The sequence below is a fragment of the Nycticebus coucang genome, chromosome X (assembly GCF_027406575.1).
Source record: "Nycticebus coucang isolate mNycCou1 chromosome X, mNycCou1.pri, whole genome shotgun sequence".
Lineage (NCBI taxonomy): Eukaryota > Metazoa > Chordata > Mammalia > Primates > Lorisidae > Nycticebus > Nycticebus coucang.
In genome coordinates, this window is record NC_069804.1 from 46,473,481 (window position 1) to 46,498,551 (window position 25,071).

The following is a 25,071-nucleotide window of genomic DNA, read 5'->3' on the forward strand; positions in this document are numbered from 1 at the left end:
TTTTTGTTGTTGCAGTTCAGCAGGGGCTGGGTTTGAACCCACCACCCTCGGTATATGGGGCCGGCGCCCTACTCACTGAGCCACAGGCGCCGCCCTAACCCATAGTTTTAAATTAATGAGTGCACCTGGTAAAAAGCTTAGCAATGATAGGGAATATGAAAGGTTAACTGAAATATTGTGATTATCTTAATAGTTTAATCATCTTGCTTATTAATACCAATTATTTTGACAGATATTTTTGAGCGGGGTGAAAGCAAGGAACAGAATCTTTTAGCATCCTTACCATATCATTATAAATCACCAAGTGCTCACAATATGCCACTCGTGATGGATCATGCAAGCAAAATGTACGCATCATCGAGGCGTGAAGGAAATTTTGACTAAATGCTTTAAAGCCACATTTATATGCCTAATACTGGATCTTGACTTCATCTATCAAAAGCTTGAAAGTCATTATTCAAAAAGAAAGGACAGCAGACATCTGCTCAACCAACTTTTATTTTTAATTACCCAAGTATATACTGACCTTTATTGGGACATAATGGAAGATACCAAAGGAAAAAGAGACAAGATCCTTACCCTAAAAAAAATTAAAATCAACTTGATACACACTGCACAAGATAGTAAGACTGAAAGATATTTACTGGGTAGCATTTGAGTAGTGCGAGACAGCACAGAACAGAGTAAACCCACACCAGAGGACACCATCAGCGACTATGACAGGGAGTGAAGGAGAGCAATTGGGGGATACATCCTGGAAGGCGGAAAAGTATCGGACATGTGTTCTCATCCCCCAGAGACCAGTGGCTTCTTAAGGCCCTTGAGCAATTGAGCTCCACCTCTATAAACTTCAGTTTGCTCAGCTCTAAAGCAGAAGGTGAGGATTAGGGGAGGAGACTCTAAGGTCTTCCAATTATAACAAAACAGGATTCTAAGAGCAAATGCAAAAAACCAGGGAAGGTGAGGATATTACAGGAAAGAAAAAGTACAAGCACAAAGCCACAGAGGGAGGAAAAAACTAGTTGTGCATGGACAAGGTGTAATGTGTGGCAGCACACAAGCCTATTTAACTATTCTAAAGGGTCTGAGGACGATAACCTCAGAAATTGGTGAAACACAGTGCTAAGCCAGGTAAGGGATCCTAACCTGGGGCCACAATGGAGAAAGAGATAAAGCAATCAGAGCTGGACTTCTCTTCATGCTCCCTACCTCACTCCATTCTTTATGTTTTCAGGGGACTTTCTTATAACTCCTTCCCCAAGCCCACACCCCAAATACAGTAAGAAGAGGGTGTGGTTAAGACACTTTCTCTTCAGGCTTACACAAGCAGCCCCTTTTTGTGCGCCAGGAAGCCCAGAGCCACTGCTGAAAAGATGCTGGTCAATCCAATCAGCTTCAGCAGGCCTGGCACAGAGGGCAGATGTCTCTCCAAGAAGGTTGTAGTGATGGGTCGTGCAGGGACATCCTGGGTTCAGAGAATATTTGGTGTTAGTACAGGGCTTGGCACTTCATTCCAGAAAGTCTGTGTTTCCTCCAGCTCTCTGAACATGACCCACTCTTGCCAACTTCTAGGCCATTAACCATGACATTCTCTCTTCCCCACTGGGCCCCCTACTTCACTTCCCTAGAAAGCCTTTCCTGAGTCCCCAGCCTAGAATGGATCCCCTCTTTTTATATTTCCTCTCAGCATGTTTTTGTCATTGTACTTGTACTTTTTGGTGATTATCTGCATTCTCCACCAGATGTGGAGGTCCAGGAAAGTGCTGCTATGCCTTTACCACAATGGCTGATGCTGAACTTATACATCATAAGTATTTGTTGAGTGAATGAATCAATGTCCCCCACAGTACACAATCCCATCTTTAGTAGAGGTACTGGGAGAATGATTTTGGAGTGGCCAAGTCTATTCTCTTTGACTTCACACTTAAAAAGACAGAAGAATAACTGTAACCTTTCAAACCTTGTCCTCTACAATGTGTTTTTACTCTATCCTCTAGATATCCTTCCTTCTAGTCAAGAAAACTTCTTGGGGCTTTGTTACAGAATGATAAGTATATTAAAAATGAATTTTTAGTTTAAATATGCTCTGTTTCATTCCAACCGTTTGCCCTTGGTCAGGGGATGCTAACAACACCTTCCTTTCGAGAACCTTTAGGTTAGACATTAATATTTATTCAACCGGCATTTACTGAGTTCCTAGTATGTCTAGAACTCTGAGAAATGTCTCCCCCTCCACCAAAAAATATTTTTTCCTAATAATCTGCAATGGATGTGGCAGCAACTAAGTTTTCAAAGTTTGTCTGAATCTCTCACCTCTGCCCTATCCCACAATAACTTTTTTTTTTTTTGAGACAGAGCCTCAAGCTTTTCCCCCGGGTAGAGTGCTGTAGCATCACAGTTCACAGCAACCTCAAACTCTTGGGCTCAAGAGATTCTCCTGCCTCCGCCTACCAAGTAGCTGGGATTATAGGCACCCGCCACAGCGCCTAGCTATTTTTTGGTTGCAGCCGTCATTGTTGTTTGGCAGGCCTGGGCTGGATTTGAACCCACCAGCTCAGGTGTATGTGGCTGGCACCTTAGCTGCTTGAGCCACAGATGCCAAACCCACAATACCTATTTAAACATTCATGGGTTGAATCACTTAGGGAAAGGTTCATAAATAATACAGATGGGTTCTTCTTGCAAATAATTCTTTTTAGAGAAAAGAGATCTAAATTCATGAAATAAATAAAATTTAGATTACCACCGATTCTGGTTCTGCCTGCCAGATTTCATCCTCTGGGATCTTCCCCACAGCATGCAGGATCTGAAATGAAATAGTTACCTTGGTAAACAAAAGAAATGGTACCATTTTTCTCCTATTCTACTCTCTAAATTAAGGACTCAGTGACTCTTTACCCTGGGATATCCATGAAAACACCAAGGTCAAGGCCAGAGACCTTTAAAAAGTTCCAAAAGTTCTTTCACCTATGGTATAAGAGGTCTCAACCATGAGCTTACCATAAATTTTAATGGTTGTAAACATGCCTTAATAGGAAGGAGATCATACAAAATGTCAAGAAATCTTTCCTGTGAAATGAATGAATGAATGAATGAATACTGAGTCCTAATAGAAACATGTTTGGTTCTGTAAGACCTAGGTAGTCCTCAAGTATAGCCATGGCTCTTTTTACCTTTTTCATTATTACTTTTGAGTTAAAGTGTTCACTTGAGACAGCTGTTAAAATGGCATTTCATGGGTCTCCAGATGGGGGTTACTGAGAAGTTGGCCTCTAGGATCTCAATCTTTGATGTGCATATCAAGCCTATTGGCTGCCTCTTTCCCCACAGCCCATGACCCCCAGACCCTACCTCTCGGGCTGCTCTCTCCCCAGCTTCCACAGCTCCCTCCATGTAGCCACTCCAGTGTGTGGCAGTCTCAGTGCCCGCAAAATAAATCCTGCCCACTGGTTGGCGTAGTACCCTTGGAATAAAAACAAAGATGTAAAAGTGGTCAGTCTCAGAGAGCCAGAGAAAAGCTTTCCCACAAAGATCAAGGCTTGGCAGTTTCCTCAGCTCTAAACATCAAGGAGAACAGTTGCAATTACCAGCTCTTGCATGATCCTTGACACAGACAAAAAGAAGTAAAAACCAAAATCCACTCATGAACTATGACTTTACCAGTTAAAAAAAAAAAACTAACATCAATGGAAGTAAAATATGTATTTGTTTCATCCACATGAAATGAGAGACTACGGGAGCCCAATCATGTATGGCTTGCAATGATACATGCCCCCCAATTCCCTACTTGGTTATTCCACCGGTGAACTTGGCAAATCACTTCTCACTGAGCTTTGGCTTCCCCATATTTTAAAGGGGATCATCCACTGACTTCTTTTTTTTGTGGTTTTTGGCCGGGGCTGGGTTTGAACCCGCCACCTCCGGGCATATGGGACCGGCGCCCTACTCCTTGAGCCACAGGCGCCGCCCCATCCACTGACTTCTAACAGCCTTTTCCATAAGTGACATCTAACAAATCTGAGTCTGAAATGGCTCCATGACTACTATTTTTTGAGTATTTGCCTCTACTGATACTGAGTTTTACTGCCTTAAACAATAACAGTTAACGTTGGTTGGGTGCCAAGTACTCTTCCTAATGCACTAATCCTCACCACAACCTTGTGAGGTCAGTACTATTATTATTCCCATTTTTCTGGTGAGAACATGAAGATAGACTGTGGTAGATAGTGTGATATAACACCCAGATCCCGTTCAAGAATAGAAGACTTATTCCTGGCTGCCAAGAGTGCTGCTGGAAGATAGTCTTCTGATGCCAACTCTCTTTGGAAATTGCCTCTGCTGAAGAACACTTCCTCACCCTAAGACATGTCTCCTTGCAGCAGCAATTGCGTCCAGTGACTCATCATCATGAGCTGTAAAGTCTCTGCCCCAAAGCTCCTGCAGAGTCAGCTAAAGCCTTCATTGGAACTGCATCATAGCCCTACTGCTCTCTCTACCCATTCTTGCTTCCTTCTAGTCCCTTCCCACCAGGTGTTAATCCCAAGGGCATCCTCTAATATTTATCTGTCAGGGCCCATTATTTCAGTGTCTGCTTCCTGAAACCTAACTAACCAGCAAGAAAGACAAAGTAATTTGCTCTAGGTCATAGATAGTAAGGGACAGACCTAGTATTTGAACCCAAGCAATCAATCCGACTCTAAAACCAACAGGCTTAACCATCTAGTTATACTCTACTCTCTATCGAATTATTTCTTCAATCTTTTTAAGAACTCTATGATATAGGTATTATTATCATTTTCTTATTTTACACATGAAGAAACTGAGGCTTGGAGAAATGTACAGGGATTTGCCAAGAGCTACACTGCCAGAAAACAGCAAAATCAGGTTTTGAACCAGGTCTACCAGATGTTGTCTGTTTTTTTTTTTTTTGAGACAGAACCTCAAGCTATCACCCTGGGTAGAGTGCCGTGGTGTCAGAACTCACAGCACCCTCAAACTTCTGGGCTTAAGCGATTCTCTTGCCTCAGCCTCCCAAGTAGCTAGGACTACAAGTGCCTGCCACAACGCCCGGCTATTTGTTGGTTATAGTTGTCATTGTTTGGCAGTCCCGGGCCGGATTCAAACCTATCAGCTCTGGTGTATGTGGCTGGTGCCTTAACTGCTTGAGCCATAGTGAGCCATAATGAGCCATGGGCACCACCTGTTGTCTGTTTTTATCCTAAATGTTTTGCCTGATATATCATCATCATCACACACTAATATACAATGCTCTTACGCTATGCAGGGGACAGAAGTGTCATAGCACTTTGCCTGTAGGAGGGGCAGTTTGCTGATACTTTCTTTCACAAAAATACCATAAGGAAAGCACTGCCCATATGCCATTATCCATCCTATCTCAAGTTTCCATTATATCAGATAAGGGATGTCGAGCACGAACACCCATGGTCCATCTTAGATGTACACACTGTACACATCTGGGCCTTTTATTAGAAAACTAAACAGTTTGGCCTGAATTGGCAGGTTTTCCTTTGCCTGCCCTAATTGTAGTTATCAAGAAAAAAAGATAAGAAAATATAAGAAAAAATATCATAGAACACAGATGGTCACTGACTTACGATTTTTCAACTTTACGCTGGTATAAAAGTGATACACATTCAGTAGAAACTGAACTTAGAGTACCCATAAAACAATTGTTGCTCACAGTATTCAATAAATTACATGAGCTATTCAATACTTTATTATAAAAACAAGCTTTTTGTTAGATGGTTTTGCCCAGTTGTGAGCTAATGTGTTTTGGACACATTTAAGGTCGGCTGAGATATGATGTTCAGTAGGTCAGGTGTATTAAGCATATTTTCGACTTACAGTATTTTCAACTTAACAATAGATTTATTGGGATGTAACCGCATTGTATGTCAAGAAGCATCTATATGATTATACTGATAATACATGGAGTAAACCTGTAATTATCAAAGGCCTAAGGGGATTCAAGAAGGACTTCCCTGTGAGAGAAGCTTGATTTACTTTTTCCATTTTTCAGAGGAAACTAATTCTCGTTGGAGAGCTCTGGGAATTCTGGCCAAACCCTAGAGTGAAATAGGAAATTGATCAAAGGCTGAGAGAACTAATCATGCTAACAATCAGAATGTAAAAATGTAAAAACCAAGAATTAATTTTAAACAAATAAATAGTTTCCCTGCACTTGTTGTCTTCCCTACACTTGTAGAAATTATCTGACTATAGGGGAAAATGTCCAACAGCTAGATAAGAAAAATCCCTGCCCCTTCTTTTGTAGGTGAGTAGACATATATTCACAAAGGATACAGGATATCATAAAGGAGATCTCCACATATATTTCTTGTGGCTGATATGTTTTATGCATAATCACTATAATCAGTTATTCACTCTACCTAGAAGAAAAATTTCTTAAGAAATGTGTATTTAGGTTCGGCACCTGTGGCTCAAGCAGCTAAGGCGCCAGCCACATAGATCTGAGCTGGAGGGTTCAAATCCAGCCCGGGCAGGCCAAAACAACAATGACAGCAGCAATCAAAAAGTAGCTGGGCGTTGTGGCGGGCGCCTGTAATCCCAGCTACTTGGGAGGCAGAGGCAGGAGAATCGCTTGAGCCCAGGAGTTGGAGGTTGCTGTGAGCTGTAATGCCACAGCACTCTACCCAGGGCGACAGCTTGAGGCTCATTCTCAAAAAAAAAAAGAAAGAAAGAAAGAAATGTGTATTTAGTTCTTTACTACAATTGTACTGCTAATATTCTTCTGGAAGCAGAATATTTACTGTATACTTCCAGAGCCCTGAAGATGAAACTCCTTGCTGTAGCCCCAATATCATGACCCTGGAAGGTCAAAGGAGGCCCTGTGGTCAGGTAGTCTCTGCTCAGGCTGGAGGTTTTGTCACTGAACTAATTCTGTACCTTAGTTTCTACCTTACAAATCGAAGGCACTAATATGAAACCTGACATGCGTCCCTGGGAAGGAATAAAGATGAAAGAGGGCTATCAAGGCCCAATATGATGGGATTTATCTTGCTTCTCTCATGTGGTCAGGATCAGGCCAGTACAGGTTGAGTGTCAAGTTTTGTTCGCTGACCCCAAAGGCATTTTCCTGACACCCTTTATGAGATCGAGCATAAAATCTGCCACTCTGTGGTCAGAAATCTAATTACAAGACACTTTATTTCAGACAAAGCCAAAAACAAAAGCAATGCAACGATGGCCATTCTCTATTGAAAGGTCAACATATGAGGTAAAGGATCCTTCCTACCTTTTCTGGTCCGGTTCTCCATCTATCCTTAATACCACCCATAGCCTATCCATGCAGAGCTTTTTTTATTTTTTCCAGACCTTCCAGGAACTTGTAGGATTCTAAGAATTTGCTTATACTATTCTGTCTGCCTAGATGACATCCCCCAATAGCCTTTCTCTGCCTCCTCCAACCCTAAGGTGGTATCTGCGTTATGAAGCCTTTTCATATTTCTCTAGGTCAGGCTAGCATGTCTCGCCACGTGTCTTCATGGTATTTCTATGCCCCTCTATTAGGGTACTTCCTTCCCTGGGCACATTACAGTCAAGGTTGATGTTCTGTCCTCTCTGCCCATCCCCACTCTGGCCCTCCACATTGTCAGCTCCTTCTCTGCAAGGAGGACTGCCCTTGGTATTGAAGTGTTTAGTAAAGTACTTGGCATTTAGCCAATAAAAGCTGAATGAAACAAATACTACTGACATATTCTACACTCCGTATATCTGAAAATTAACTTAATGACCCAGTAGCTTATCTTTGACCCCAGAATGTTCTCTTGATAATATTTTTCCATCTTCAAGAAGATAAAAAAAAAGTGCTAACCAATGTCATTATGTATCTTCTGACAAACAGGTTTAAATCTTTGTTTCACCAATTTTCACAGAGGATGGATTAGTCATTTCCATTTACTCACACCCTCTGTTGCATACTCTCACTAGACGTTCACTTAGTGTTCTACATTTCCTATTCAGTTTAGATCCAGCTCTTCGTAGCAAATTATTGCTTTGTTGAGTAATACTATAATATTAATAAAAATTACTGATATATCATTAATTCATACCTTGTTATTGTCATTAAATATAATTAGTTAAACATCAATGACTCATACTTGGATGCACAAAGCTGTGAATACTAAAAGCCATTTGGACTGTGAACTTTCAATGGATAAATTATATGGTATGTGAATTATAGCTTGATAAGAATGTTAAAAAATAACTCATACTCTCGCTAAAATACTGATTATTGCCCACTGCACACCACCCTGTGCTTTCTCATCCATCTAAGGAAAACGAGGTTCAGTGACCTGCCCAGGATGACGAAGTTAGTTATTGGTAGAATGGACACTGGAACCCAAGTCCCTTCATATCCAGTCTAGAAATCATTTTGCTTTATAAGACTGTACATATGTTGGCATTTACATAGTTGCATTTGCGATGTTTCACTGAGTTCTAAACTTCTGCTGATAACAGAAGTGAACCCTCTATCACTATTCTAATGCTGTAACCTTCTTTGGTTATATTTTTTCTTTTTTTAGAGACAGAGTTTCACTTTGCTGCCCTTGGTAGAGTGCTATGACATCACAGCTCACAGCAACCTCCAGCTCTTGGGCTTAGGCGATTCTCTTGCCTCAGCCTCCCAAGTAGCTGGGACTACTCTTCTTTTTTGCAGTTTTTGCCTGGAGCTGGGTTTGAACCTGCCACCTCCAGCATATGGGGCGGGCGGCACCCTACTCCTTTGAGCCACAGGTGCCGCCTTTTTTCTTTTTTTGAGACATACTTTCACTTTGTTGCCCTTGGTAGAGTGCTGAGGGGTCATAGCTCAGCAACCTCAAACTCTTGGGGGTCAAATGATCCTCTTGCCTCAGCTTCCCAAGGTGCCTGCCACAATGCCTGGCTATTTTTTTAGAGATGGGGTCTTGCTCTTGCTCAGGCTGGTCTTGAACTCCTGAGTTCAAGCAATCCACCCACCTTGGCCTCCCAGAGTGCTAGGATTACAGGTGTGAGCCACTGCGCCCAGCCTTCTTTGGTTATATCAATTGAGATTGCTCCATCAGAGCAAGTAAGGGTGAAAGGTAGCACCATGGTGCATAATTATAATGACTTCACTCATAATACTCACTAGATACACTGGAAATTGGGAATTTTTTTTTCCCTTGTATTTATAAGACACAGGGGGAGAGAAGCTACCTGAATCCATGTAGAGTTTGGATTCAGGTGCAGGGGATTTCAGTCACAGCTTAGCACATTTTTACTCTACCTTCCATATTGAGTCATGATCCCAGGGGGAAAGTAGGTGGTGTAGCAGCCCCCGGAGTACTGCTCCTCACACCAGTTCTTCTCTTCATAATGTGATGGCTGTAAGGCAGAGTGACAAAAGCTTGAAGAAGAGGCAGAGGAAGCTACCTAATCTAGAATAAATCAAACACAGTCCAGTAGGTATTGGATTGGCAAACCAATGTATTTCTGAAATAGAGCCTCATTATCATGATATTTTGGAAGATATGTCTTTGGGCAAGTAAATGTCCTTGGCAATAAACTTATAAGAAATTCAAACTGTAGAAAGTTTTCTCACTTGGTTCATTCATGTTTTTAGTATCATGCATAAATAGCAATGGCCTATTATGAACTTTTTAGTGCCTACTGGTTTTAAGAAAAAGGTTTTTAGAAAGATTTATGCTTGCTTGAATGGTTGGCCAGAAGAAAAAGCAGAAAAACATGTCTGTCAAAGGAAAGGGTGATCAGATTCATGTTTCTGGTGCGGGTGAGTTTTAAGGGGAGCGAGACAAACTCATGGTTTTTGTAGCATGTAGGCACTTCTGTTGATGGTGGGTACTTGTAAACAGCTATTGGTCTGAAAAATATGTTTTTGTTATGAACAGGCACTACTTTAGCTAAGACTTTGCAATGCTCAAACTCTTTATTAAAGTAAGTTCATTATTAAACATTAAAAAATAAAGTCAACATTGCAAGTTTTAAGAGAAAAATGTTTTGTTGAAAAAAATGTAAGCATACATCTGATTTTGTATAGTTATTAGTGAGGTATCTTGTTCACAAAGTATGCAGCCCTGCCTGATAGGTTGAGTGTCAGCACGCTGCACACCCCAGCATCTACCTCCTATGAGCATTCTTCTCTGGAATTTCCAGCCAATCAGAAGAAAGGCTGGACTTTATCTTTCACCTTTCCTTCCTCTCAAGAATTTCTTCCTTCCAAACGACAGATACCAGAGCAAGAGCAGAGCAAGGGGCCCTCTCTGTGCCAAGAGCAACAAGAACTGGACGAGCTCACTTTTATCACTAAAAACTAATCATTTAAATTCTTCTTAGGAAAAGAGACTTCCTCAAATGAAAAAAAGACAAAATAAAATTGCTTTTTTCTCTCCTTAAGGTTCCCTAAATGGCCATCCCACAGTTTGCTGGGAACTTCAATTACCAACTGCATTAGCCTGAGATTGTCTCACAACGTAACTTCCAAAACGCTTGAATATCTACCAACGTGACATATCTTGGGCCAAATTCTTTTTCTTCTTTTTTTCCGAATTTTTATATTTAAATTTATTTTTTATTTCAGATTAATACAAGGGCATGATTAGGTTACATTGTTTGCGTTTGTTAGGAAAGTAGAAGTTGTAATTGAGCCCTTCACCCAGGAGGTGTCTTGGGCCAAATTTTTAAGCCAAAAACACTAATAATTTTAAATAGAAGTTAAGTAATCTTTTTAGGGTATATGTATTGTATTTTTGGTTTTGCTACTTTAATCACTGTCCTTGATCCTGGAGGTGATGCCTATAATTTAAACTTGCTAAATGGTATATGAAAGCAAAAAAAGTGAAATAAAGCACATTCCTCATTAATATGTTTCTCTCCAAACCAGTGAATTATTCTAGTTAATTCGTTGAGAAAAAACTCCAAAAAACCTCAAGAGCATATGTTTCACCTTACACACCATCTACAATGGAGTGGGTGAGAGATCTTTAAAGTAGTGAACAGAAATGACAAATTCAGGGCGGTGCCTGTGGCTCAAAAGAGTAGGGCTCTGGCCCCATATGCTGGAGGTGGCGGGTTTAAACCCAGCCCCGGCCAAATACTGCAAAAAAAAAAAAAAAAAGAAAAGAAATGACAAATTCAAAAGCCACAACAATTTGACCAGGAGGAAGCAAGCCACTCCAAAGTTGAGCAAGGGTAAGTATTAGAATAATAGGATTAAACTATGTAGTTGTTCTTCTAGATCATGGTATATACTACAGAGATTTGGATTTAAGAGGCTTAGCAAGTTAAACATTTTCAGCTCCCTCATTAGATTTTTCTCACACTTTAACTGCTCATTTGTACATTGGTCTTCCCTGTCTTCAAATGCTTCACAGATAACTGGATTTAATGATCACTTTCAAAAGGTGACAAAAATCCACGTCAAAACTTTAAAAACTCAGCAGTTTGGTGAATGTCACGAGAATACCAATTCATCATTTTGAGTGTTGATGGAGGCGGTTATGGCTATTCATTATGAGCACCTTGAGCCCTCTGACTGTCACCCATTGCCTCCTACCCTACCTGCCTTTAACCACCTTGGGGTTCAACGGGATCCATTTGAAGATGACTGTTTTCTCAGGCTACTTTTTAAGGTATCTAGGAAACTCAGCTGACAGGGCTGAGCCCATGTCTGTCTTCCTTCCATCCCTCATGTTTGAGGGTAAAACAAAGCAGAAAAGGAAACATGCAGGAGGGGGACGGGTCATTTTATTTTATCTCAGTTGGGGGAGGGTAAAGGTGGGTCTAGGTATCTGTACATGAATGAGACTCTTGTCTCCTTGCAAGATCACGAGAGAAAAAGAAAGCACTTTTGGGGGAAAGACTCCCTATTCAATAAATGGTGTTGGGAGAATTGGATGTCTGCGTGTAAAAGACTGAAACTGGACCCACACCTTTCCCCACTCACAAAAATTGATTCAAGATGGATAAAGGACTTAAATTTAAGGCACGAAACAATAAAAATCCTCAAAGAAAGCATAGGAAAAACACTGGAAGATATTGGCCTGGGGGAAGACTTCATGAAGAAGACTGCCATGGCAATTGCAACAACAACAAAAATAAACAAATGGGACTTCATTAAACTGAAAAGCTTCTGTACAGCTAAGGTGACGATAACCAAAGCAAAGAGACAACCCACACAATGGGAAAGGATATTTGCATATTTTCAATCAGACAAAAGCTTGATAACCAGGATCTATAGAGAACTCAAATTAATCCACATGAAAAAAGCCAACAATCCCTTATATCAATGGGCAAGAGACATGAATAGAACTTTCTCTAAAGACGACAGACGAATGGCTAACAAACACATGAAAAAATGTTCATCATCTCTATATATTAGAGAAATGCAAATCAAAACATCCCTGAGATATCATCTAACCCCAGAGAGAATGGCCCACATCACAAAATCTCAAAACTGCAGATGCTGGCGTGGATGTGGAGAGAAGGGAACACTTTTACACTGCTGGTGGGACTGCAAACTAGTACAACCTTTCTGGATGGAAGTATGGAGAAACCTCAAAGCACTCAACCTAGACCTCCCATTCGATCCTGCAATCCCATTACTGGGCATCTACCCAGAAGGAAAAAAATCCTTTTATCATAAGGACACTTGTACTAGACTGTTTATTGCAGCTCAATTTACAATCGCCAAAATGTGGAAACAGCCTAAATGCCCACCAACCCAGGAATGGATTAACAAGCTGTGGTATATGTATACCATGGAATACTATTCAGCCATTAAAAAAAATGGAGACTTTACATCCTTCGTATTAACCTGGATGGAAGTGGAAGACATTATTCTTAGTAAAGCATCACAAGAATGGAGAAGCATGAATCCTATGTACTCAATCTTGATATGAGGACAATTAATGACAATTAAGGTTATGGGGGGGGGAAGCAGAAAGAGAGAGGGAGGGAGTGGGGTGGGGCCTTGGTGTGTGTCACACTTTATGGGGGCAAGACATGATTGCAAGAGGGACTTTACCTAACAATTGCAATCAGTGTAACTGGCTTATTGTACCCTCAATGAATCCCCAACAATAAAAAAAAAAAGAAAAAAAAAAAAAAAAAAAAGAAAGCACTTTTCAGCCAGGATCTAGGATTTCCTTACATGCAGCAGAAGCTCCTCTTTTCTACCCCATGACAGAACTGGGAGCAGAGTGGCTGAATGAGCTGCTCTAGGAAGAACTCTGAATTCAGGGACAAGGTAGTATCACCTAAACTACAACATGTTGCAGGGCCTCTGCCCGCCATTAGTACAGACAGGGCCCACAACTCTCTGGGACCACTTATAAATAGATCAGCCCTGCGCAGACCCCTCTGCAAATATATCAGGAAAAACATGAGCTCTTGGGCCCCATTTGCAAGAACCTATCCCTGCCAGCTCCTTGAGAGCAAAGCAAGATCTCTCTCCCTCAGAAAAGGGTTGGGAAGTAACCTTACCTTCAGAGCTTCTTGGGATCCTAGAACTTTTGCATAGAGCTCACAAAGTTTCTTCATCCTATGGGAGGAAAAAATACATCAAAGTGAAAATGATGGAAGAAAGAAAAAGAAGTGAAAGGTGTCTATGCCTTCATGAGCCACTGCTTTGACTTTGACATTTTAATTATTTATTTAAAAAAATGTTTTTAAACAGGCATTTTGTTCTATTTTGAATGTCTTCAAACTACAAGGTCACAGATATTAATCATGTGAAATTGTTGACAAACCTTTTATTTTTTTCTTTTTTCTTTTTTCTTTAGCTATGTGCATTAATGCAATCGTGGGGCACCATGCACTGGTTTTATATACAATTTGAAATATTTTCATCAAACTGGTTAACATAGCCTTCCTGGCATTTTCTTAGTTATTGTGTTAAGACATTTATATTCTACATTTAGTTAGTTTCACATGTACCCTTGTAAGATGTGCCATAGGTGTGGTCCCACCAATTACCCTTCCTCCACCCATCCTCCCCCCTCTCTTCCCCTCCCTTTCCCCATATGACAAATCTTTTAAAAAGCAAAGGGATACATTACCTGAATTTTTATTTTATTTATTATTATTATTTTAAATCCTCCTTTCTATAAACCAAAGTATATAAAAATGCCTCATTTTCTCTCCCCCTTCTCTTCCTTCTCTCTCTGATTTTACATAAATAAAATAGTTTGTCACAAGCAGAGAAATGGCCACACAAAGCAAAGAAGTAAAGTCAAATTCAGAAATGGAACAAAATAGGTAAGGAATTTAGAATTCATGAAGATGGACATTTTAAACCCATAGGAAGACAGATTATGCAATAAAATGGCACTGGGGAAAATGGCCTCTCATGAAAGAAATAAAGTTGGACTTCTATACATTACTTCTTACACCAAAATATACTTTAGAAGAATCAAAAATTTGTATGTAATGGATGAGATTATAAAATGGAAAAATTAGTTATTTAAAAAATTATCTTAGAATAGGAAAGTCTTTTCTATACATAACAGACCAGTTCAGAAGGTCTGATTTAGAAATGGATAAATTTGATTTACATAAAAAGATAAAATTTTATTATGGAATAAAATGAATAAGAATGGCAAAAAAACAAACTGGGAAAAGATTTGTTCTAGGAGCTGGACAGCAGACAAAAGCATCCTATCCTCATGGATCTTATGTTGTAGTAGAGACATTTTTAGGTGAGTGTCCAGGCAGACCTCCACAGCACTGACCACACCCGAAGGTGGAACTAGGCATGCAGGAACACCATGACCGAAGGGTAAAGAATGTTCCATAATGGAAATTCAGGTGCTCTTAGTTGGTAAATATGTTATCAGTAATGGTGTAGCAATAAATAATTGGCAGTGGTGGATATTAATGCCAGAATAAATTGCTACCTCCACAGAAATTAGTCCCTCTGCATCTACAATTTATAATTGTCATGCATCACTCATGTAATATGTACTGCAGACTGCCTTAAAACACAGTAATTTGTTTACCTGGTTAGCTTCTCCACAAGTAAATTTTCAGCCCCAGGTTATCCATTTTCATACTCTCTATAGCTCCTAGCATGGTGTCTTATATACAATAAGTTTAATAAATATTAATATGAACCCTCAGTTCTTAAGTTATTAGCACTACATCTTTATATAACAAAATCCGTAGAATAACATAGCAGACATATAGCATTAGAAATACACATATTAGGGAGGCGCCTGTGGCTCAGTGAGTAGGACGCCGGCCCCATATGCCGAGGGTGGTGGGTTCAAACCCAGCCCCGGCCAAACTGCAACAAAAAAATAGCCGGGCGTTGTGGCGGGAGTCTGTAGTTCCAGCTACTCAGGAGGCTGAGGCAAGAGAATCACGTAAGCCCAAGAGCTGGAGGTTGCTGTGAGCTGTGTGACGCCATGGCACTCTACCGAGGGCAGTAAAGTGAGACTCTGTCTCTATAAAAAAAAAAAAAAGAAAGAAAGAAATACACATATTATTAAGCAGTTTGTAAGTTAAAAAGTGATGTAAAATTGGGTGGCGCCTGTAGCTCAGTGAGTAGGGCGCCGGCCCCATATGCCAAGGGTGGTGGGTTCAAACCTGGCCCTGGCCAAACTGCAACAACAAAAAAAATAGCCGGGTGTCGTGGTGGGCACCTGTGGTCCCAGCTACTCGGGAGGCTGAGGCAAGAGAATCACCTACGCCCCAAGAGCTGGAGGTTGCTGTGAGCTGTGACGCCACAGCACTCTACCAAAGGCAATAAAGTGAGACTCTGTCTCAAAAAAAAAAAAAACTGATGTAAAATTGAAAGGCAGGCAAATAGGCAGAAAAGAAGGGAAAAAGGGAGGTAGGGAAAGAAAAAGCACTTCTTTTGTTACCTTTCTTCTTTGGTAAGACGTGCCAGCTTTCTGGCTTTGTGGGCAAGTATAAATCTAAAACAAACAAGAAAAAGAGGAGAAATTAATGGTTGTTTTCATCCTGGCCTCATTTCTATTGCTACACATATGCCCAGTATTCAGTGTTAAAAGCTGATCAGAAGAAACAAACTATATACTAGCATGTTTTATGTTCAAAGTTTTACTATACAAGTTATATTCCTGACTCTGAAGAGCATCTTCTAGCTTTCAAGGAGCGAAGGGAGTAAAAATAGATGACAGATCATAATTTCTGCCTAGAGTGATAGTATGGGTGACCTCACTTCCCTCCCCTGGCTGGTGGCCGATAGGGATAAGACTTGGGTCTCAAATTCCAATTTCATCCAGTCTTTGGTCTTTGGGTCTATCTCCACCCTGGTATTTTCCTAGCCCCTAAATTTCTAGCTTCTGTGTCCATTTCTAGAACTGCAATTGCTTTGATCTCCCTGCAGTGATACTTGGATCTCTCTGAGATGAACTCACATGTGTCTTAGGGCTCATCTTAATTTATGCTACTCTAGGGAACTACCTCTCTAGGCTCCTAAGGCATCCCCATCTGTGCTGGTTTTTTGTGATAAGCTGAAGACTGGGCTCATCTTGGCTCTTCTCTAGTGGGATTGAAAAATCTCAGCATCCCACATGTATAATGTTGATGCCCACACAGCCTCTACAAGAAGCCCTCTTAGTAAAACACTCCAAGTCAGGTTTTTTAATCATACTTTCAACATAAGGTGGCTCACCAAAATTATTTACCCCAAGCACTAAATCTGCAACAAAAATTAATATAGCAAAATTTAAAATTGTCATATTAATTTCTAGATATTTAGTCACTGCAAGGCATTATAAAAAAGAAGCAATAAAGATTTTTGTATGGCTAGATTTGAAGAATAGTGCCATTGGGTAAAAAAAAAATAATTCAACAAAGTTTGGGGCACATTTATTAACAATATGAGATTATCTTATCAATGCTCAATAGCAGCCATAACACCACAATTATGCCTTACCCCATTATTGCAGCATAGCTCCCATCAGGTTTGGTATCATCCAATGTGTAGGAAATTGGAGCTTCCTCCCCTTCAATAATCATGGTTCCACAGTAATCTAGGAGAATAGCAAAATGGAAGGACATATTCATCATCCAATCAAACTACCCACAGCGGTCAAAATGAAGCACACATTTTTCAACTTGAGAAGTCTCAAAGCCAAATATAGCATATCATACTCTAAATATATGAAGGAAAACCATATTGATTGGGTCAGGCACAGTGGTTCATGCCTGTAATCCTAGTACTCTGGGAGGCCAAGGTGGGTGAATTGCTTAAGCTCAGGAGTTTGAGACCAGTATGAACAAGAGCGAGACCTTGTCTGTACTAAAAATAGAAAAAAAAACTAGTCAGGTGTCATGATAGGCATCTATTAGTCTCAGCTACTTGGGAGGCTGAGACAAGAAGATCTCTTGAGCCCAAAAATTTGAGGTTGCTGTGAGCTGTGATAATACCACGGCACTATACCCAGGGTGACAGAGTAAGATTCTGATTTAAAAATAAAAAAGTAGTTTTGATTTGCATATTGCAGCTGTATTTGCGAAACTTGGTAAATGTAGAATATAAATGTTTTGGCACAGTAACTGAGATAACGCCGGAAAGGCTATGTTAACCACTGGGATAAAAATGTGTCAAATGGTTTATGAAGTGAGTGTATGATGCCCCATAATCATATCATTGTATACACTTATGATTTAATAAAAAAATTAAAAAAAAAAAGGTAGAATAAAGCTAAAGATGTATAAAGAAAATACTAGTCCATTACTATAAAATGGGAGAGACTGAACATTCACATTTTATGAGAAGCCATTTATTCTATTTTGAGTACCTCTTTATCATCTAGAGACAGAACAGAGGAGAAGATGTGGATAACTAAAATCCATAGATTCCCAAACTCTCATTTCATACATGTACTCCAAAAACTCTTTTTCCCTTAAAGAAAAACTTTGGAAACAATTTCGCCTATTAATAAACCTAGATAAAAGTCTCATTTCTTTCCTAAATGAAATACAGGCATACTCGGCGATATTTCAGGATCAGCTCTAAACCACCTTAATAAAGTGAATACCACAATAAAGTAAGTCACATGATTTTTTTTGTTTCTTAATACATGTAAGTTATATTTATACTATACTGTAGTTGTTAAGTTTCCACTAGTTTTTTTTTTTTTTTTGAGATAGAGCCTCAAGCTGTTGCCCTGGGTAGAGTGCTGTGGCATCACAGCTCACAGCAACCTCCAACTCCTGGGCTTAAGTGATTCTCCTGGCTCCACCTCCCAAGTAGCTGGGACTACAGGCACCCGCCACAATGCCTGGATATTTTTTGGTTGCAGCCATCATTGTTGTTTGGCAGCTTGGGCTGGATTCAAACCCAGATTCAAACTCAGGTGGATGGGGCTGGCCCTTAGCTGCTTGAGCCACAGGCGCCGAGCCAAGTTTCCACTAGTTTAATGTCTAATCAAATGTACATACTTCAAAAATATTTTATTGCAAAAATGCTAATGATCATCTAACCTTTTATAAAGTCATAATCTTTTTTGCTGATAGAGGGTCTTGCCTCAATGTTGACAGCTAATGACTGATCAGGGTGGTAGTTGCTTAAGGTTGGGGTAGCTGTGGCAATTTCTTAAAACAAGACAATGAATTTGCTGCATTAATTGACTCTTCCTTTCATGAAAGATTTCTCTGTAGCACGCGATGCTGTTTGACAGCATTTTATCCACAGTAGAACTTCTTTAAAAATTGGAGACAATGTTCTCAAACCCTGCCACTACTTTATCAGCTAAGTTTATACAATATCCTAAGTCCTTTGTTGTCTTTTCAAAGGACGATATGAAAAATGCTCATAGCATCTTCACCAGAATTAGATTCCATCTCAGTTAAACAACCTTCTTTGCTCATCCATAAAAAGTAACTTCATCTGTTCAACTTTCATGATGAGTTTCAAGTTTCATAGCAATCCAATTACATCTTCAGATTCTGCTTCTAATTCTAGTTTTACTGCTATTTCTACTATAATGGCAATTACTTCATCTACTGAATTCTTGAGCCCCTCCAACTCAGCCATGAGAGTTGTAATCAACTTCTTCCTAACTCATCTCAATGTTGGTATTTTGACCTCCTCCCATGAATCACAAATGTTCCTCATGGCATCTAGAATGAGGAATGCTTTCCAGAAGGTTTTCAATTTACTTTGTCCAGATCCATCAGAAGAATCACAATCTATAGCAGCTATAGAAAGTCAAAATTACTCCTTGATCTATGGGTTCAGCAAAGGGTGTTGAGTTAGCAGCATGAAAACAACATTAATCTCTTTGTACATCTCCATCAGAGCTCTTGGGTGCATTGGCAATGAGCAGTAACATTTTGAAAGGAATCTTTCTTTTCTGAAAAGTAGATCTCAATAGTGGGCTTAAAAATTCAGTAACCATGCTCATAAACAGCTATCATTCAGACTTTGTTGTTCCATTTATAGAGCACAGACAGTATATTTAGCCTAATTCGTAAATCATAATTCTCCTAGCAGCCCTAGGGTTTTCAGATGGTAAATGAGCACTGGCTTCAACTTAAAGTCACCAGCTGCATTAGCCACTAACAAGAGTCACCCTGTCCTTTTCCTCTTCTCTAGCTGTGAAAGTCCTAGGTGGCATCTTCTTCCACTGTAAGACTGTTTTATCTACACTGAAAATCTGTTGTTTAGTGTAAGTACCTTCATCATGTTGTGCCTAGGAGTTCCACAAAGACCACATTGCCAAACAAGCTGAATTCACAGCAGAGTCCCTTTATTGGAGAGCTGGCCGGCAACTGCCTCAGTGTCCCAACTTGGGGTTTCTGAGAGCAGCCCCGAGTGCTTAAGGGGTCAGGTTTTTAAGGCTTGGTCTGCATCCTGGTTGGCACACAGGCTGTCCAGGTGCATATGGGTGGGGTAGCAAGCAAGCATTGTACAGAAGCAGAATTTTGCATTTAGTTAGTCATACATCATACATTTTTGTTTTCAGTACTTTCCCTACATACATCTTAGTTTCAGTAATTTCTTCACTTGGTATTGTTTAAAGGTCAGTCTGGGGATAGTTGGTATTTCCTGGTCTGTTTCCCAGGGAGTTAGCCAAGCAAGAAACTGGAAGTGAACTAGACTTACTTCATCTCTTTTTTCTTAAAGCTTGCAGTCTGGAAATTTGCCAGGAGTTATCTGGTATTTTTCCATTATAGCCTAGGCCTAACAATCAATGATCTTATCTAGATCTTCTGGATAACTTGCTGCAGCTTCTGCATCAGCGCTTGCTGTTTCACCTTGAATTTTTATGTTATGGAGATGGCTTTTATGAATCAACCTCTGTTGGCTTCAAATTTTCTTCTGCAGCTTCATTGCTTCTCATAGCTTTCATAGAATTGAATAGTTAGGGCCTTGCTCTGAATCAGGCTTTGGTTTAAGGAGTATTGTGGCTGGTTTCATCTCTGCAGACAATTAAAACTTTTTATACATCAGCAAAAAGACTGCTTCACTTTCATGTGTTCACAGGTGTAGCAACTTTAATTTCCTTCATGAACTTTTCTTTTCATTCACAATTTGGCTGTTTAGCACAAGAGGCTTAGATTTCAGCCTATCTTGACTATCAAAATGCCTTCCTCACTAAGCTTATTCATTTTTAGCTTTTGATTTAGACATGTGACTTTTCCTTTCACTTTAACGCTTAGAGACCACTTACTGGCTTAATTTTAATATTGTTGTGTTTTAGGGAATAAGGAGAGGGGGCAACAGCTTATCCGTGAAGCACTCAAAACATTTATTAATCAAGTTGGCTGTCTTATATGAGCATGGTTTGTGGTACCCACCCCCCAATGTTATGATAGTAAAATCAAAGATCACTGGTCACAGACCACCATAACAGATAAAATAGTAATGAAAAAATTTGAAATATTACAAAATGTGACATGGAGATACAAAGTGAGTAAATGTTGGGAAAATGGAGCTGAGAGACTTGCTAGATGAAGGCTTGTCAATTTGTAAATAAAAGAAACCACAGTATTTAAGAAGCACAATAAAACAAAGTATGCTTGTATGCGCAATCTCAACAAAAAAATGTTAACAAAGCAATGGTGAAAATATCAGGGCAGAGTCTGTAATGTTACAATAATGTCCTACTAGATCGTACTTTCCTCCTGCTTCATCATTGACTTGCAAATATGAGGTTATTTCAACAATATTATGGTGAAACACTCTGAAGCAAATGTATAGAAAAGGCAGTAAGGTTCCAAAATGAGGAAGAACAAACAGAGAAAGACCGTTCGCAGCCTTTGTGCACATACACGTGTGCAAACAGATACACAGGAAGCTTTTTTAACTGCACTTGCTTCTCTCCTCTCATATTTCTCCCCATTGTGTACCTGTGAGAATCAATGTCACAGTCAGCCAGTGGCTTGGGGACATTTATATGCCCCTCAGGTGTGCTAGGGCAGGAAAGATGTTGAGAAAGACTAAAATATAGGAAGGAGAAATGTTTAAAGTTTGTCCAAGAATTTAAGAAGACTTTAGAATAAGAGAGCCAGCTAAGGCATCACCTGTTAGAAGAAGGCCAGAGAGAGAAGCGACAAATAGGACATGATCTGATCAAATAACAGGTGCATATGGAGTATGTAGGGATCAGTTGTATGGGATGAAGAGCTACATCAGGCTGGCCAAGGTGGAGGTGCTGCATTCGGGGTGCAGGGGATCCTTGGACATTTCCTTCCCAGAATGAATCTGGCCTCAGAGAAAGGAGAGTGTACTTGGTGGAAGTGAACAAACAAGGGGCATAGAGAAAAGTCATGTTCCTGCCAGAACAAACTAAGCAGCCCTAGTATGATTTCAATCACTTACAGGTAAAAAGCTCACAAGCTCTGGCCATGCACAAAGAGCATCCCATCAGCTTTATAGGAACTTTTTTTTTTTTTTCAAAAGAAGATAGACAAATGGCCAAAAAACATATAAAAATATGCTCAGCCTGTAGTCCCAGCTACTCGGGAGGCTGAGGCAAGAGAATTGCTGAAGTCCAGGAGTTGGAGGTTGCTGTGAGCTGTGTGATGCCATGGCACTCTACTGAGGGCCATAAAGTGAGACTCTGTCTCTACAAAAAAAAAAAAAAAATATGCTCAACATCACAATCATCAGGGAAATGCAAATTAAAACTACAATGAGATACCACCTTACCCTGATCAGAATTGCCATTATTAAAAAAATCAAAAAACAATAGATGTTGGTGTGGATGCAGTGAAAAGGGGACTGCTTATACACTATTGGTGTGAATGTAAATTAGTTCTAGCACTATGAAAAACAATAGGGAGATTCCTCAAAGAACTAAAAGTATACCTACCATCTGATCTAGCAATCCACAATCCTGGGTATCTACCCAAAGGAAAATAAGGCATTTATCAAAAAAACACCTGCACTTGAATATTTATTGCAGCACAATTCACAAGTGTCATCAACCTAAGTGCCCATCAACTGAGTGAATACAGAAAATGTGGTCTATATATACACATACATATACATACCACAGAGTACTACTCAACTGTAAAAAGTACTGAAATAATGTCTGTTGCAGCAACCTGGATGGAACCAGAAACCATTATCCTAAGTGAAGTATCTCAGGAATGAGAAAACAGATACTGCATGTTCTCACTTACAATCAGGAGATAAATAATGGACATATATGTTCATAAAGTGATATAATGGACATTGGAAATGAAGAAGGTAGGAGGGGGGTGAGGGATAAAAAAACTACCAATTGGGTACAGTGTACACTATTTCGGTGATAAGCACACTAAAAGCTTTGACTTCATCATTCATGATACAAGTTATCTATATAACTGAAAATACTTATACCCCCTAAATCTATTGAAATTTTTGAAAACAAAAAACTAAATAAAATTAAGAATATATTTCCTAAATGAAGTCAACTTATACACTAAGTACAAACCAACAAAAGAAGGGGCATTCAGGGACACCAGATATTCAACAAAGTCCTTAAAAGAAAAAAAGCAAAGATAAAACCAGAAACAAACTAACAAGAAACACATAAACCAGAAGGAACTTTGGGGGGTGGAGATGGAGAAGAACAATAATTCAGGGAGTAGAACAAATTCCCCCAGAAGAAATTTCCCCTAAAACATAGTATTCTCAGACAGAAAAGAGAAGGTATTGTAGCTCTGGAAGGAATATCCAGAGTAAAATAAATCAGCAGAAGCTTTTTGTGTATAGGGGTGTAGAAGGAGGAGCTCTGACAAATTGATAATAACATTCATCTGGAAGAATAATTGAAGTTTACCAACGACAAAATAAAGGAAAATAATGACGAGAATGTCTTACCAAATATCAAAATGTATTATAAAGCTAGTGATTTAAATGATACAGTACCATCATAGGACTAGATAATATAAATCTGTGCTTTCCAAAGCGGAGTGTGTACACCTAGCTTGCATATCTAGATAGTGGAAGAAAATATGGAAATTCTTATCTTTCAATTTGAGCTTTTTTTTGACAGTCTTACTATGTCACCCTTGCTAGAGTGCCGTAGCATCATAGCTCACAGCAACTTCAAACTCTTGGGCTCAAGTGATTCTCTTGCCTCGGCCTCTCAAGTAGCTAGGACTACAGGCACCTGCCACAACGCCCAGCTATTTTTTGTTGCAGTCATCGTTGTTGGTTAGCTGGCCCAGGCCGGGTTTGAACCCACTTAACTTTAGTGTATGTGGCTGGCGCCATAACCACTGTACCACAGGCACCAAGCCTCAATTTGAGCTTTTAAAAAATGTTTATTTTGGGTGGCGCCTGTGGCTCAAGGAGTAGGGTGCCGGTCCCATATGCCGGAGGTGGCGGGTTCAAACCTAGCCCCGGCCAAAAACCACACACACACAAAAAAATGTTTATTTTGTTTTATAGTTATGACAATACATTTTCATAGGCATATGTGTACAAATTGGGAATAAATGCATACAGTGGTAGTTTATATTTTTTATGTACATAGGTGCAAAATCTATCTGGATCCTTGTGACAAAGAACAGTAGAAAAGCCCCATGTATTTATGAGAATTCAGTAAGGGGAATCCATAATAAACAAATTTTAAAAAATGATTTACTGGAAGAATATATTTGCAACGTAAGTAGAAAATATTTTTTTAACAAGCAAAGGACAAATAGATTTCCAAAATGAGTTAATCTAGTCCTCAAGTCTTATTAATGATAAACATTATAAATTATAGATAAATTAGATAATTTCCCCCCCCCAATTGGCAAGAAAATGTCAAATATTTTAGCTGGCAAGGATGTGTGACTAGCTAGGACTACAGGCTCGTGCCTCTGTGCTCGTGCCTCATACACTGTACCCAATTGGTAGTTTTTTTATCCCTCACCCCCCTCCTACCTTCTTCATTTCCAATGTCCATTATATCACTTACTGTGGAGAATGAGGGAGGCAATAGGAGAGGAGCATTTTTCATACATTTTTCTTTTTTAGAAGTTTTATCATCAGGAAGTTTACTTTTGTAATTTAAAAAAAAGTGGGTGTTGTTCCTGTCATTGAAAATGTAAATATATTATTATTTAAAGATTTCAAGGAAGGTGAAAATAGCTCAAAGATGATGAAAAGCAAGGAGGCTACCTTCTACAGAAGTGGGCTGGGAGACCCTGGAGGGGGATACTGATGGTGAGGATGTTTGGATTTAGGATGCTTTGGTAGAAGGTGGTAAAGAAGAGGAGGTCCTTCCTTGAAAATTCACAAAGACATTACACACCAAGAGACTAAAGAGACTAGGAAGTACTTCCTGAGATAATCCAGAAACAGTCAGGTGTTCCTGTCATATACAGAAGGTCACCATGTGAGGAGACAGACATATTAATCTGCTTGACTACAAATTATTTCACTATGCATATGTATATCAAAACATCATGATATATGTCTTAAATATATACAATAAAAAATAAAAGCAGTGTTTCGCATGATGCTGGGGGTGGGGAGAAGCAATCAAGAATTGGCTACAGCTGTCTGTATCAAAATATAAAATTTGGTTTCTCTTTAGCAACTCAAGCTATACTGAGCTTATAAAACAAAATAAAGCAGATAAACAAACAAAC

The 25,071-nt window shown here is 39.6% G+C and overlaps 1 protein-coding gene across 1 annotated transcript in view; it reads right to left on the minus strand.

The window, feature by feature from the left end:
* Positions 1-461: 461 nt before the first annotated feature.
* The window catches only part of MAOB (monoamine oxidase B), a 185,042-nt gene continuing 160,432 nt past the window's right edge, over positions 462-25,071 (minus strand). Inside the window, exons 9-15 of the mRNA XM_053579285.1 lie at positions 16,925-17,021; positions 15,885-15,938; positions 13,504-13,561; positions 9,290-9,387; positions 3,352-3,463; positions 2,744-2,806; positions 462-1,465 (exon numbers count right to left, since the gene is read on the minus strand). Of these exons, the coding sequence (XP_053435260.1) occupies positions 1,319-1,465; positions 2,744-2,806; positions 3,352-3,463; positions 9,290-9,387; positions 13,504-13,561; positions 15,885-15,938; positions 16,925-17,021 (629 nt within the window). The 3' untranslated portion in view covers positions 462-1,318. The remainder of the gene's footprint in view (positions 1,466-2,743; positions 2,807-3,351; positions 3,464-9,289; positions 9,388-13,503; positions 13,562-15,884; positions 15,939-16,924; positions 17,022-25,071) is intronic.